The following is a 13,550-nucleotide window of genomic DNA, read 5'->3' as shown; positions in this document are numbered from 1 at the left end:
TCACTTAAAATACTCTTATGATTACATTGGGCCCAACCAGATATCCCAGGATAATCTTCCCATCTAAAGATCCTTAATCACATCTACATTTGTAATATAAGGTTACATACTCAAAAGTTCCAGGGATTCAGATATGGACATATTTGGGGAGGCTGTTAGTCTATTCAGCACAACCCTCTTGCCCAGGAACCAATGAGGATGAGCAGCAGGTTTACCTTGAAGTTGGTAAGAATGTGTCAGTGATGCCTATAGCACCTGGATTGGCATCCATCTGCTTGCATCAAAGGAAGTAGAAATAAAATCTTCCAGACGCCTATTCTCTTGAAAATTATAGATTCTTAGGGCTCAAAGAGAATTTAATTAGAGAATTTAGAGAATTAATTGAAAGAATTAGAGAATTTAATTGAAAATTAGAAATTGAAATACTCAAAACAGGAAGATCATTGCATCCATAAAGTGGAAATGTCAATTATATTCTATGACATAATATTGTGACTTAAAGAATTTGAATCTTCAAAAATTCTTTTTTAAAAAAGATTTTATTTATTTATTTAATGCTTATTTAGAGAGAACATGTGCACATGCAAGTGGGGGGGGGGAGGGGCAGAAGGAGAGAGAGAGAATCCCAAGCAGACTCCCTGACCACATAGGGCTTGATCCCAGGACTCTGGGATTATGACCTGAGCCAAAGTCAGATGCTTAATTGACTAAGCCACCAAGGCACCCGCCAAATTCTATGTTTTAGATGGAGATTTATTAAAAATCTGGAAACATTTCATTAAATTTGTTTACTTTAAGGGGAGAAAAGAAGGAAAGAACTCATATTTATTGAGAATTTATTATTTTTTGAGAATTTGAAAGCTTAATATGCTGTGTAGCTCCATTTATTATTTCATTTAATCTGCATTCATTAATTAGATAACTTCATCTGTATTGTATTCTTGGACTTTTCTGGATAATAGAATTATCCTATTATACACAGTAAGTTTTGTTTTCCTATGCAACAGTAGGACTGATCAAGGATCATGTTGACACTATAGTTGAGGCACCTAGTTTCCTTTAATGTTACAAGGTACTCAGCCACAGCCTATTTATTGTGTTATCCCTTTCCTTCAAGCCCTTCTCTTTCTTTCCTCATTTTACCTCAAAGTCATTGTCATATTTTTACCGATAATAAATGGATTTGTTGTTTCAGTGGCTGGTGACTTTCAGGGATGTGGCCATCGACTTCTCGCAGGAAGAGTGGGAATGCCTTAACTCCACTCAGAGGGACTTGTACAGGGATGTGATGTTGGAGAACTACAGCAACGTGATTTCACTAGGTAAGATCATCTTCTTCAATATGCAAAACTTGTCTCCCATATTTTCTGCCTCCTTCATTATCATTTTCTGATTTCTCTTCCCTAAGGAAAGGTTTGAGTTTTTTGGAGATAGAAGGGTAACCGAACTCCAGTAGTCCACTGCTTGGGGTGCACCAAATTGAGCACAACCCAAGGAAACATTGAAAGCAAAGAACTTTTTATTACTTGTTTCATGTAAGGAAACCAGGATATCACTCTGAAAGCACCATCTCCCTGTGGGGTTAGTACAGGAAGTTTTTGTGCAGTGTATCAGGGGGCGAGGGCAGGGGGCTCATATAGGCACTCTGGTTCAGTTGCACACATCTGGCTTTTCAGCGTGCCAGTGTGTACCTTGTATGTTCAAAAAATGGTGGAAAACTCTACCCATAGGACAAGGTCTTAGTATTATAATAAGCTGAAAATACCTTCAGGTCAGCTCAAGTGGGCTTCTGTACAGGTCCTCAGCTCCCTTCTGGCTCATACTGACTCCCACATAAGGGGCTATTGGGCTGGACACACTTAGCAAAGGTCTACCAGGTGAAACACCTATGTAGGGGTCTTCTCAGCTGGAACTGTTGGTTCTGCAAAACAAGACACATTCCTTCCCTGCTTTTGTCCCTTCTCTTCCTCCCTTCTGCTGATAGCTTTAAGCCCTCTTATTTGAATAACTTCCCCCTTGTATCCTAGCTAACAGGAGTAGACAGCTCCACTGTGTACCTTCCTTACTTCTCATCTTCAGACCTCCACATTTTCTTCTATCATTTCCTTCAATGTCTTTATGTGATGACCAATGGACTGGATTTGAATCTGGGATTCCCATACCATGACCATATCCCATTTCTTTTCTTTTAAGCTGGATGTTCGATCCCTAAACCAGATGTGTTTTCTTTATTGGAGCAAGGGAAGGACCCCTGGATGGTGATGAGAGCCATGACAAGAAGAAGGAGTTCAGGTGAATAAAGAGTTAGTCACATAGGAGCAGCTCTTGCTAATAATAACAACTGATCTGTGAGGTGGCACCACTTTGAGATGTTTATGTGAAGCTCTCTTCAAAGGCCTGTGGAAAGAAGTCTAAGATCTCAGCAGGAAGGTTATATCAATGTGAGTTTCCAAAAGGAATTTCCCTTCCAACTCACATTTACCACTCTTCCTCCCTCATATTCCCTTTTTGTTTTAATGAGGAAGCTACCTTTGGTTTCTTCCAGAGATATCCTCATATTTATTTTTTTTAATAGAGTTGGTATCGCCATCAACTTCGTTGAGAGCTTGCTATGTTCTTAGATTAGGAAAATCAGGGACGATCTCTCAGAGGAGGTAATATTGAATGTGGGCTTGAATGAAATTAGCCATGCAAAAAAAAAAAAAGAGAAAAAAGTGTGTGTTTAGACAGATGGAACAGAAGTGCAGAGCCCCTGAGGAGATGCTGAACTTCACTTATTTGAGGATCAGCAAGAAGGACAGTGTGGCTAGAATAAGAAAAGTAAAAGTAGAAATTAATGATGAAGTCAGAGGAATAGGCAGAGAACAGATCACATAAGGCCATTTAGGCAAGGAATGAGATTTTATTACAAGCATGATAAGGAGCTGTTGGAGGGTTTTGTGCATATGAGTAAAGGGATGTTTGTTTAAAGATCACTCTGGGTGCTTATAGAGAATGAGGGTAAGAATGAAAGCAGGAAGACCAGTTAGAGGTCTTGTTCAGGAGTCCACATTAGAGATAAGAGTGGCTTAGAATGGGGTTTAATATATGAAAGTGATGAAAATGGGTTATATTCTGGTTATATTTGATGGTACAATTAATAGGATTTGCTGAAGGATTGGAAGTAAAGGCATCAGAGTTTGGAAGCCTGCAGAAGAAAGTCAAGAGTTATGCGTCTGAGATGGCCATTAGATATTCTTAATAGAAAAGTTAGATAAGCATTTAAAAGCTTGAGGGATGGTAGGACTGAGGAATAAATATAAGGTTAATCTCTGGATTATGGGATTAGATTAGATTATGGAGGGAATTGGTCTAGATGGAAGGCAAGGTGAAGTCCAGGGGCTAAACCATAAGGCATTCCAGCATTTAGTTGGGAAAAGGATAGTGATCCAGCAAAGGAAATTAAGGAGTAACTTAAGTAACCTGTGGTCTGTGATGCAATCTGGAATACAGAGGACTGGAAGCCAAGTGGCAAACATAAAGAGGAAGTGGTTAACTGTGAAAGATGCTGCTATGAGGTCAAGTAAGATGAAGGATGAGACCTGATTATTGGATTTGGCAAGACAAAGGGCACTAGAGACCCAGACAGAGTAGGTTTAGAAATGAGAGGAATAACAACCTGATTGTAGAGGATTAAAAAGAGAACAGAGAAGAAATAAGACAACAATAAAAACTATTGTGGGAAAGTGATTTAACTCACCAGGAAGTGTTGAGGGCCATTTGAGGAATTCTCAAAAGTATAAATAGAGGACTAAGAAGTATGATTCAAGTTTGTATATGGAGTGCTAATTCAACTGCATAAAAGTAAAGGAAAAAAGCCTGGAAGGAAATATGGCAAAAATGTTAGTTACGAGGGTGGGAGAGAAGGTGGGGGGAGTATTGACAGGAAATCCAGACATCTCTTTTGAAAAGTTTTACCAGGAAGGAGTACAGTAAATGAATAGGAGCTGCAGGGTAAATCAGAGAATCAAAGAGGTTGTTTTGTTTTGATTTCAAAGGAGAGCCTTTAAGATGGAGATAAATATTGGAGACATGTACAAGAGTAAGTGATCTGGAAATATGGATGGTAGTGATCACAAAGGATGGTTACTCGAAATTGAGATTTTGGAAGTATTTCCATAATTGGAAATGACAAGGTCTATTATGTATGTCTACTGTGAGGGAGGGTAGATGGAGTGAGGTAAAGGAAAACAGTGCTTCAGGGGAAGCAGTGTGCTCAAGGTAGCAATCAGAGCAAGAGGTGAAGAGAACACATAGAAGGGAGGGAGGCTGAGGTTACAGAGTATTTGCAGAACGTATACTGTGAATTCCTGAAGGCCTCCTGGTTAGAGTACAAGAGAACACTGCATCACAATAAAAGATGTCTAGACCTAAATGGGATGAGAGTCCTAGTGATGAACAAGAATGCAGGAACCTGGGGCTTTCCAGGAATATTGGGATACCTAGAAATGTCAAGAATTACAGGATTGGTCCTAGAGTAGTTTCTTTGGGAAAGATGAGTACTTATGCCTATTATAACCTAAGGGTAGTGGCATTGTTGGACTAAGAGTGTAAAGAAGTCAAGACTTTCCGGGAGAAGCCAGCATTAATAGCAGAATATGGAGGTCTTACCAACATCCAAGAGGGGCCTCTCTTATAGGCTGTAGTGGGTGGAATGGCTGTCTTAATATAAGAGAGAATTACAGGTGCAACATTGCTGGAATCTGGGATTAGGGACGGCTTTTCAGGAATCGCAAAGGAACGTAAAGTTTCAGGTGAACCCTGAAAGGATATAAAGCAGGTAGGGAGGCTGAGGGTAGACAGAAGAGCATTCCTGGCAAAGGCAACAACGAATTGAGGGCAATAGGAGAATGGAGCTTGGTGCAATATGAGGTATCCTAAGAAGGCCCTTATATTTGGAGCCTCATAAGGAAATGGTGCCAGGTGTGAGTTTGGAGAGTCTGGCAGGGTCTAGACCAGGCTGAACCTCCTAGGGGTTATAAAAATGACTTGGTGAGGGTGCTTGGGTGACTCAGTCGGTTAAATGTCTGACTCTTGATTTTGGCTCAGGTCATGATCTCAGGGTCCTAAGATAGAGCCTTGTCAGTGGGCTCTGCATTCAGTGGGGAGTCTGCTTGAGGATTCTTTCCCTCTTCCTCTGCCCTCCTCCCACTTGTGTGCTCTCTCTCTCTCTCTCTCTCAAATAATAAATAAATAAATAAATAAATAAATAAATAAATAAATAAATAAATAAAATGACTTGGTGGGTTATTTATTTTTTTTAATTTTTATTAAAAATTAAAAATTTTTTATTTTTATTAATTTTAATTTTTTATGATAGAGAGAGAGAGAGAGAGAGAGAGAGAGAGAGGCAGAGACACAGGCAGAGGGAGAAGCAGGCTCCATGCACCGGGAGCCCGACGTGGGATTCGATCCCGGGTCTCCAGGATCGTGCCCTGGGCCAAAGGCAGGCGCCAAACCGCTGCGCCACCCAGGGATCCCGACTTGGTGGGTTATGAGCAGCATTTATTTTTATCATTTTGTTTTGTTTCTTAAATAAAATAACACAGAAGAGAAAAAATTTTTAAATATCAGAACGCATCCCATGTAACAAAGATAATTCCCTGACCTATTGGCTTTATGTATGTGTGTGTTTGATCATAATATAGCATGTATTTCTTATCTTTGAATTTTGTCTCCAAAGCATTTGCAAACTAATGAAGAATCTTAAATAGGACAGTGAAATAGGACAATTTACATATTTAATGTATCACTTTTGACTGCCAGATGGAAATTAGAAGAAAGAGTCTCAGGACATGACTGAGTAGGTTATTGTTCTGCTTCACACAAGAGGTGCTCTGGCTTTCTCTGAGTGTTGATAGTAGATAGGGATTGAGATAAGGCAACAGATTCAAGAGGAATTTCAGAGATTAATTCAGCAGGAGATGAGGGGCAAGGGGCACGGCCAAAATGAAAGAGACCTCCTAAAATGATTTCTGTTTTTCAGGATATTTTGTCTTCCTTAGCCATCACCTCTTTTGCAGTTTTCTCATTTTTTTCTTCCATTAATTTAATGACAACAAAAAGAACTATTTAATCATGTTATTATAACATGGAGAACAGTTGGGTCTAAACTGGATTCATTTGATCCCTTACACTGTTCCTCTAATCAACATACTCCAGTTGGGTTCTTTCCTAGGGTTTTGTAAACCATATTGTGCTTCTCTGACAAAAACAAAGTAAAAGCCAAATACTCTTATCCCAATACATTTTGTTGACATGAGTTGATGTTAACTGAGCTATGTGGAGTTTTTTGTTTTTATTTTTGTTTACAATTTCATTCTGCTTTTCAGCGAAAGCATGTTTTCCTTAGATTTCTGCATCATTTCTCTTTAAAAAATTTTAGAAGGGGAAGGGCAGAGGGGGAGAGAGAGAGAATCTTAAGCAGGCTCCATGCCCAGTGCAGAGCCCAGTGTGGGGGTGGATCTCATGACCCTGAGATCATGACCTGAGCCGAAATCAAGAGTTAGATGTTTAACCACCTGAGCCACCCATGCTCCTCTCTGACTCATTTCTAAAGACTGTTTAAACTCGATCTTACTGATTTATGTTGATTTTCTTTCTTAATATCATCCTCTATTACTTTCTACAGCCTAGGTACAGTGTCATCAGAGACTATGCCTCACACTCCAGGCATATTAGATAGTATTCTTTTACACTTAAAAGTTATACCTAGGGGGATCCCTGGGTGGTTCAGCGGTTTGGCGTCTGCCTTTGGCCCAGGGCGTGATCCTGGAGTCCAGGGATTGAGTCCCACATCGGGCTCCCGGCATCGGGAGCCTGCTTCTCCCTGCTCCTGTGTCTCTTCCTCTCTCTCTCTCTCTCTCTCTCTCTCTCTCTCTCTATGTCTATGTCTATCATAAATAAATGAATCTTTAAAAAAAAAGTTATACCTATAAATTTTTGTTCAGAACAACATAAAAGTTTCTTTTTAAAATTTATTTATTTATTCATGAAAGACACACAGAGAAAGGCAGAGACACAGGCAGAGGGAGAAGCATGGTCCCTCTGGGGAGTGTACTGTGAGACTCAAACCCAGGACTCCAGGACCATGCCCTGAGCCGAGGGCAGACACTCAACCACTAGGCATCCTAGGCATCCTAAAAGTTTCTTTATTGTGTGAGCTTGTCACTATTTCTAGAATATTATAAAGATGCTTTTCTGGGAAATATGAGAACATTTGGCCTTAAGTGGAATGTATTGGAAAGGAAGACTTGAAAAAATATATAAGGGAAAAAGAAAATACTGTATATGGTTTCTATGTTCTGGGGAATAGCCAAATAGGCATATTTTTTCTAAACTTGTAAAGCTTGGAGAGTAGGAGGATCAACATAAATAAATGAAATATAATTCTAGACTTGTAAAAATTGAAACAAGAATGAGGAATAAGGTACAGATATAGAGATTAAGAGAAAGCATGGACCCAATTAGAGTTTTCAGGGGTAGTCTTTCTGAGCAGCTGCCGTTTACATTAAAACATTTCAGACATAAAGGAATTGGCCATGCAGAGAGCATTTCTGGCAGATGGAACAGCATATAAGAGTCTGAAATGGGAAAGAATTTGATATGTTCCAGGAACTTAAATAAAGCCAGTAGGGTTTGAGCATTGTTTCTGAGGATAAAAATGGCTCAATATGAGGTCAGAAATGTAATCAAGGAATGGATCATGCAGGGGCTTTTAGGCCATGAACAAGAATTTGGATTTTATTTGGAAGTACAAGGAGTAAACCATTGAAATGTTTTAAGCTGTATTTTCAATTTTTTTCTATACCAGCAGCATCTGGAGAGATAGATAAATGAAGGAAAATTTGCATTTTTAAAGTTGCTGACAAATAGTGAATGTCAATAATGTGCAAATAATGATCCTAGGCACTAGAAATAAAGCAGAGAATGAAGCAAAGTCATTGCTTTGATTAAGTATGGGGGAGACAGACAACGCACCAGCTTTAAAAATAGTATATCCATTAGTGAATAAATGAAATATAGGTGCAATTCTATACTGGGTGTGTTGATAATGTGACATTTGAGCAGAAAACTGAAGTGAGAGAAGAGAGCAAGCCATGCAGATATCTGGGGAAAGAGCATTCCAAAAGGTAAACATGGAGGCATATGCCTAGCATTTTTGAACAGCAAGGAACTATTGTGGTGAGAACAAAATGAATAATTAGGAGTGGTAAGAGATGAATCAAAGTAGGGCAAACTCCCATAGACTACACTCAAGTGTGCCATAATAAGTAAGAACTTTGGATATTATTCTAAGATGATAAAATAAGATCTGGGAAGATTTTTACAGGGGAGTAATATGATATGAATTTTATTTTATTTTTAAGATTTTATTTACTTATGCATGAGAGATACACACACACACACACACACACAGAGAGAGAGAGAGAGAGAGAGAGAGAGAGAGGCAAAGACATAAACAGAAGGAGAAGCAGGCTCCATGCAGGAAGCCTGATGTGAGGCTCAATCCCAGGACTCCAGGATCACGCCCCGGGCCGAAGGCAGGCGCTAAACCACTGAGCCACCCAGGGATCCCCTGTGATAAGAATTTTAAAAGAATTCTTCTGCCTGCTGTGTGAAGAACAAATTGTATGGGCATAGTTCAAAGAACAGACCAGTTAAGAGGCTATTACTCTGAGAGACAGGTGGCTTGGCCTAGGGTGATAGTAGCGGATGTGGTCAGATACTCAATAAACTTTAATAGGAGAGGTAATAGGACTTGTTGATAGACTGGATATCTACATTTGATCAAATATTTCCATGGGAGAGTTTTTGCTATTAAAATCTTCCATGGTTGGATTCTAATCCACCTCCAAAGTCTGAGAACACACTTAGACTATTTTTCTAATTAACTTCCTCCCTATAAACTCCCTTTATTCCGTGTTTTCTCCTAGTGTCTTTTATTTTAATTGCACAAAATATTTCAGCACTGCTTGAGCCATTCTGTTCTTATAAGAATTTTATCTACCATTTTTACTTTAGAAGGCTTAAAAGTTTCATTTCTCCTTGTAAACCAAAACAGCAGGAATTTGCTTTCTTGTTATCTTCCAGACTTGGAATCCAGTTGTAAGATCATAAAGTCATCCCCAGAAAAGGGAGCTTATGAAATGGAATCACTGCAAGGGGAGAATATGAGGAAATCTTTCAGTCATAACTTTGATTGCAATGGTCTTAGAGATACTACGAAGGGCAAAGGAATGTTTGAGGGTCAACAGAGAAGTCAGGAAGGACTTCACATGCACATGAAAATTACCTGTGGCGAAAAGGCCACTCAAAGCCATTCTATGTCACCTACTCTTTATCAGATACATCCTACCAAGGAAAAATTATACAAATGTAAGGAATGTGAACAAGTGTTCAACTACCTGTCATGCCTTACTCAACATGAGAAAAGCCATAATAAAGAAAAACACTCTGAAGTTAAGAAAAGTAGGAAGACCTTCAGCCAAAAGCCAGCCTATATTCAGCATCAGAGGATTCAGAATGGTGAAAAGCCTTATGAGTGTATGGAATGCGGGAAGGCCTTCAGTCGTAGTTCTGATCTGATTCAACATCAGAAAATTCATACTAATGAAAAACCTTATCAGTGTAAGGCATGTGGGAAGGCTTTTATTCGTGGTTCACAGCTCACTGAACATCAGAGAGTTCATACAGGAGAGAAACCATATGAATGTAAGAAATGTGGAAAAGCCTTTAGTTATTGTTCACAGTATACTCTCCATCAGAGAATTCATAGTGGTGAAAAACCCTATAAATGTAAGGAATGTGGGAAGTCCTTTATTCTTGGCTCTCAACTTACTTACCATCAGAGAATTCATAGTGGTGAGAAACCTTATGAGTGTAAGGAATGTGGAAAGGCCTTTATTCTTGGTTCACACCTTACTTATCATCAAAGAGTTCATACTGGTGAAAAGCCTTACAGATGTAAAGAATGTGGAAAGGCCTTTTTATGTGCCTCCCAACTTAATGAACATCAGAGAATCCATACAGGTGAGAAGCCCTATGAATGTAAAGAATGTGGGAAGGCCTTTTTTCGTGGCTCACAACTAACTTACCATCTGAGAGTTCATACAGGTGAGAGACCCTATAAATGCAAAGAATGTGGGAAAGCCTTTATTTCTAATTCTAATCTTACTCAACATCAGAGAATTCATACAGGTGAAAAACCCTACAAATGTAAAGAATGTGAGAAGGCCTTTATTTGTGGCAAACAACTTAGTGAACATCAGAGAATTCATACAGGTGAGAAACCCTTTGAATGTAAGGAGTGTGGAAAGGCTTTTATTCGTGGTGCATATCTTACCCAACATGAGAAAATTCATGGTGAGAAGCATTATGAATGTAAGGAATGTGGGAAGACCTTTTTTCGTGCCACACAACTTACATATCACCAGAGAATTCATACAGGTGAGAAACCCTACAAATGTAAGGAATGTGACAAGGCTTTTATTTATGGCTCACAACTTAGTGAACACCAAAGAATTCATAGAGGTGAAAAACCCTATGAATGTAAGCAATGTGGGAAGGCCTTTGTTCGTGGCTCACATCTTACTGAACATCTAAGAACTCATTCCGGTGAGAAACCCTATGAATGTAAGGAATGTGGGAAGGCCTTTAGTCGTGGCTCAGAACTTACTCTACATCAAAGGATCCATACCGGTGAGAAACCTTATGGATGTGTTCAATGTGGTAAAGACTTTAGACGTCATTCACAACTTACTCAACATATGAGGCTTCATAATTGAAAAAGCCTTGATTTTGATTTAATAGAAGGCTTCAACACTTCTGAAATGTTAGAGAACCCATATTATGTTCATAGTGAATGTAGTGATAGATCCTTTTGCTTGTGCTAAAAATCAGCTCATTTTTAGAAAATCTGTAATAATGAATGCAGAAATAACTTTTGGAACCCATTAAACATTTTTAAGAATCTATATAGCTTTGGAATGTAATGCTGAAGTATATTCCTTATTGAGCACCATCTCTATTTCACCATTTCCTGTGAAATTGGAGAAATTAATCTGTGTGCCTCAGTTTCTTTGTGTAAAATAATGGAATAATAGCACATTGATTAAATTAAAAATGATTAAATGTATGCAACTCTCTTTGGACAGTATCTGATACTCATCTGTTATTTTTTTCATCTGTTATTATCATCATTATTATATGCTATTGGAGAAGTCAAGTGGTAAGAGTATTTTTGAGTACAGTAAGATGTAAGCATTCTATTATCATCTATCTCCTTTCTAAAAATTTTGTTTCATTTTAGATTTTATTTATTAGAGAGAGAGAGAGAGCACAAGCACACAAGTGAGCAGGCAGGGGCGGGGGGAGCAGGAGAGTGCAGAGCTGAGTGGGGAGCTGGAGGCAGGGTTCAATCCCAGGACCTCAGGGTCATGACCCAAGCCAAAGGCAAATGCTTAACCAACTGAGCCACCCAGATGCCCCCCTTTTTGTTTTGTTTTTACCATCCATCCCTTTATGAATACCAGATAATTTATTCTATGACAGAAACTTTAGAATATAAAAAAGGCAGGAAGCTCTCCATTTTAGAGCTCATAAATTCTGCTGCACAAGATAATTCATACTGCAAACAAACTATAGAAGAAATCCCTTTAAGATTATAAAGCTTTTTTATAAAATCAGGGAGAGGTGATTTTTCAACAGCAAATTCCAAAAGCAGAAGTTGTTATTTCACATTTTCTAATTACAACTTTAAGGGAAAAATAATTTAACAACAAAATGATAGCCAGGTAGCTCCATTAAAAGAGAAAAAAACTAAAAAAAGAAAAATATATATGCAATTATTAGTCTTAAATGAGAAATCAAAATTTACCAACTATGGCTTTTTTCTCATTATCTGTACCTAATCTATTCTTGATAATTTGTTGAATAGTGAATTTTCAGATGCCCAAATTTCAGAGTCTACACTGCATTATTTTATTTTATTTTTTAAAGTAATTTTATTTTATTTATTTTATTTTATTTTATTTTATTTTATTTATGATAGTCACACACAGAGAGAGAGAGAGAGGAAGAGACAGGCAGACGGAGAAGCAGGCTCCATGCACTGGGAGCCTGACATGGGATTCGATCCCGGGTCTCCAGGATCGCGCCCTGGGCCAAAGGCAGGCGCTAAACCGCTGCGCCACCCAGGGATCCCTACACTGCATTATTTTAAATGGGAAAAATAATAAAGTTTCCAGCCCACTCAAATGTCCTGATTAGTTTTCCCAGATGTAATTTAAATTCAGCTTAAACCACCTACTTGATTTCTCTCAGAGATTTCAGAATAATATAAAACTTGTAAAACCCAGTAAACTTGTGTAAATAATTAGCAGATATGATTGTGCATGCAATGATTTTAAATATAAAGTATGAATTATGTTTTCCTTCTACACTTCAAGAAACAGAAACTATGATATAAATAAATTGGGGCAGCCAGGGTGACTCTGCGGTTTAGCATCCGCCTTTGGCCCAGGGTGTGATCCTGGAGACCCAGGATCGAGTCCCCATTCAGGCTCCCTGCATGGAGCCTGCTTTTCCCTCTGCTTGTGTCTCTGCCTTTCTCTCTCTCTCTCTCTCTCTCGAATAAATAAATAATAAATATATATGTCTTAAAAATAAATAAATAATAAATTGTATTAGTACATAATGGACACAATTAGTAAAATAAAATAATAATAAAAGTAAAATAAAAACCATTGCTAGAATAATTGAAACATAAGTTCCCAAAACAATACTTACCTTTTCTACATGTGATGCACTCAGCTGTTTTCTATTAAATTCTCTGTAATAAATCTACAGCCCACTCTGTTGTCTTCACAACTTAATACTATTCATTATCCCCATTCTGAAAGACACTGGTTTTACATTTATATTACAGAATTGTAATCCAGGAGCACCTGGATGGCTCAGTTGTTTGAGTGTCTGACTCTTGATTTTGGCTCAGGTCATGATCTTGGAGTCATGAGATTGAGCCCTGCATAGAGTTCTGTGCTGAGCATGGAGCCTTCCTGAGATTCTCCCCCTCTCTCTCTGTCCCTCCTTTTCTCTCCCCCCAACCCCCAGCTTATGCACTTACACTTTGTCTCAAAAAAATAATTCAAATGCTAATTTTCCATTTTTTAAAGTGAAAAAAAAAAAAAAGATTGAGAACTATTAGAACTCCCTCTGGTGAATCATTAGAGTAACAACTGTGATGCTAGCTAATGCAGCCATGCATTCCCCGCTCATACTGGACAAACTATGGCATCATCACCACACTGAATTTAAAGAAAATGTAAATAATGTAAGTAAAACATTTGCTGCATTGTTGTAAGTCATTGATATACATCTGGCATGTAACATATTTGCATATTAGCAGAAAATACCCCGAACCAGACTCTCCCAAAATATGTTCAAGAAATAATAATCTCCAAATATCACTGGAGAAGAGGGTTCTGTCTCATTGCATACTACAGTGCATA

The 13,550-nt window shown here is 38.4% G+C and overlaps 1 protein-coding gene across 1 annotated transcript in view; it reads left to right on the top strand.

Moving 5' to 3' along the window:
- LOC129500136 (uncharacterized) overlaps nucleotides 1-11,927 on the top strand; it is a 56,485-nt gene extending 44,558 nt beyond the window's left edge. The window contains exons 14-16 of the mRNA XM_055310261.1: nucleotides 1,196-1,322; nucleotides 2,194-2,292; nucleotides 9,133-11,927. Of these exons, the coding sequence (XP_055166236.1) occupies nucleotides 1,196-1,322; nucleotides 2,194-2,292; nucleotides 9,133-10,826 (1,920 nt within the window). The 3' untranslated portion in view covers nucleotides 10,827-11,927. The remainder of the gene's footprint in view (nucleotides 1-1,195; nucleotides 1,323-2,193; nucleotides 2,293-9,132) is intronic.
- The last annotated feature ends 1,623 nt before the right edge of the window (nucleotides 11,928-13,550 follow it).

Source organism: Nyctereutes procyonoides, unplaced genomic scaffold (genome assembly GCF_905146905.1).
Source record: "Nyctereutes procyonoides isolate TBG_1078 unplaced genomic scaffold, NYPRO_anot_genome, whole genome shotgun sequence".
In the NCBI taxonomy this organism is placed as follows: domain Eukaryota; kingdom Metazoa; phylum Chordata; class Mammalia; order Carnivora; family Canidae; genus Nyctereutes; species Nyctereutes procyonoides.
This window is presented reverse-complemented; position numbering and strand designations above follow the sequence as displayed.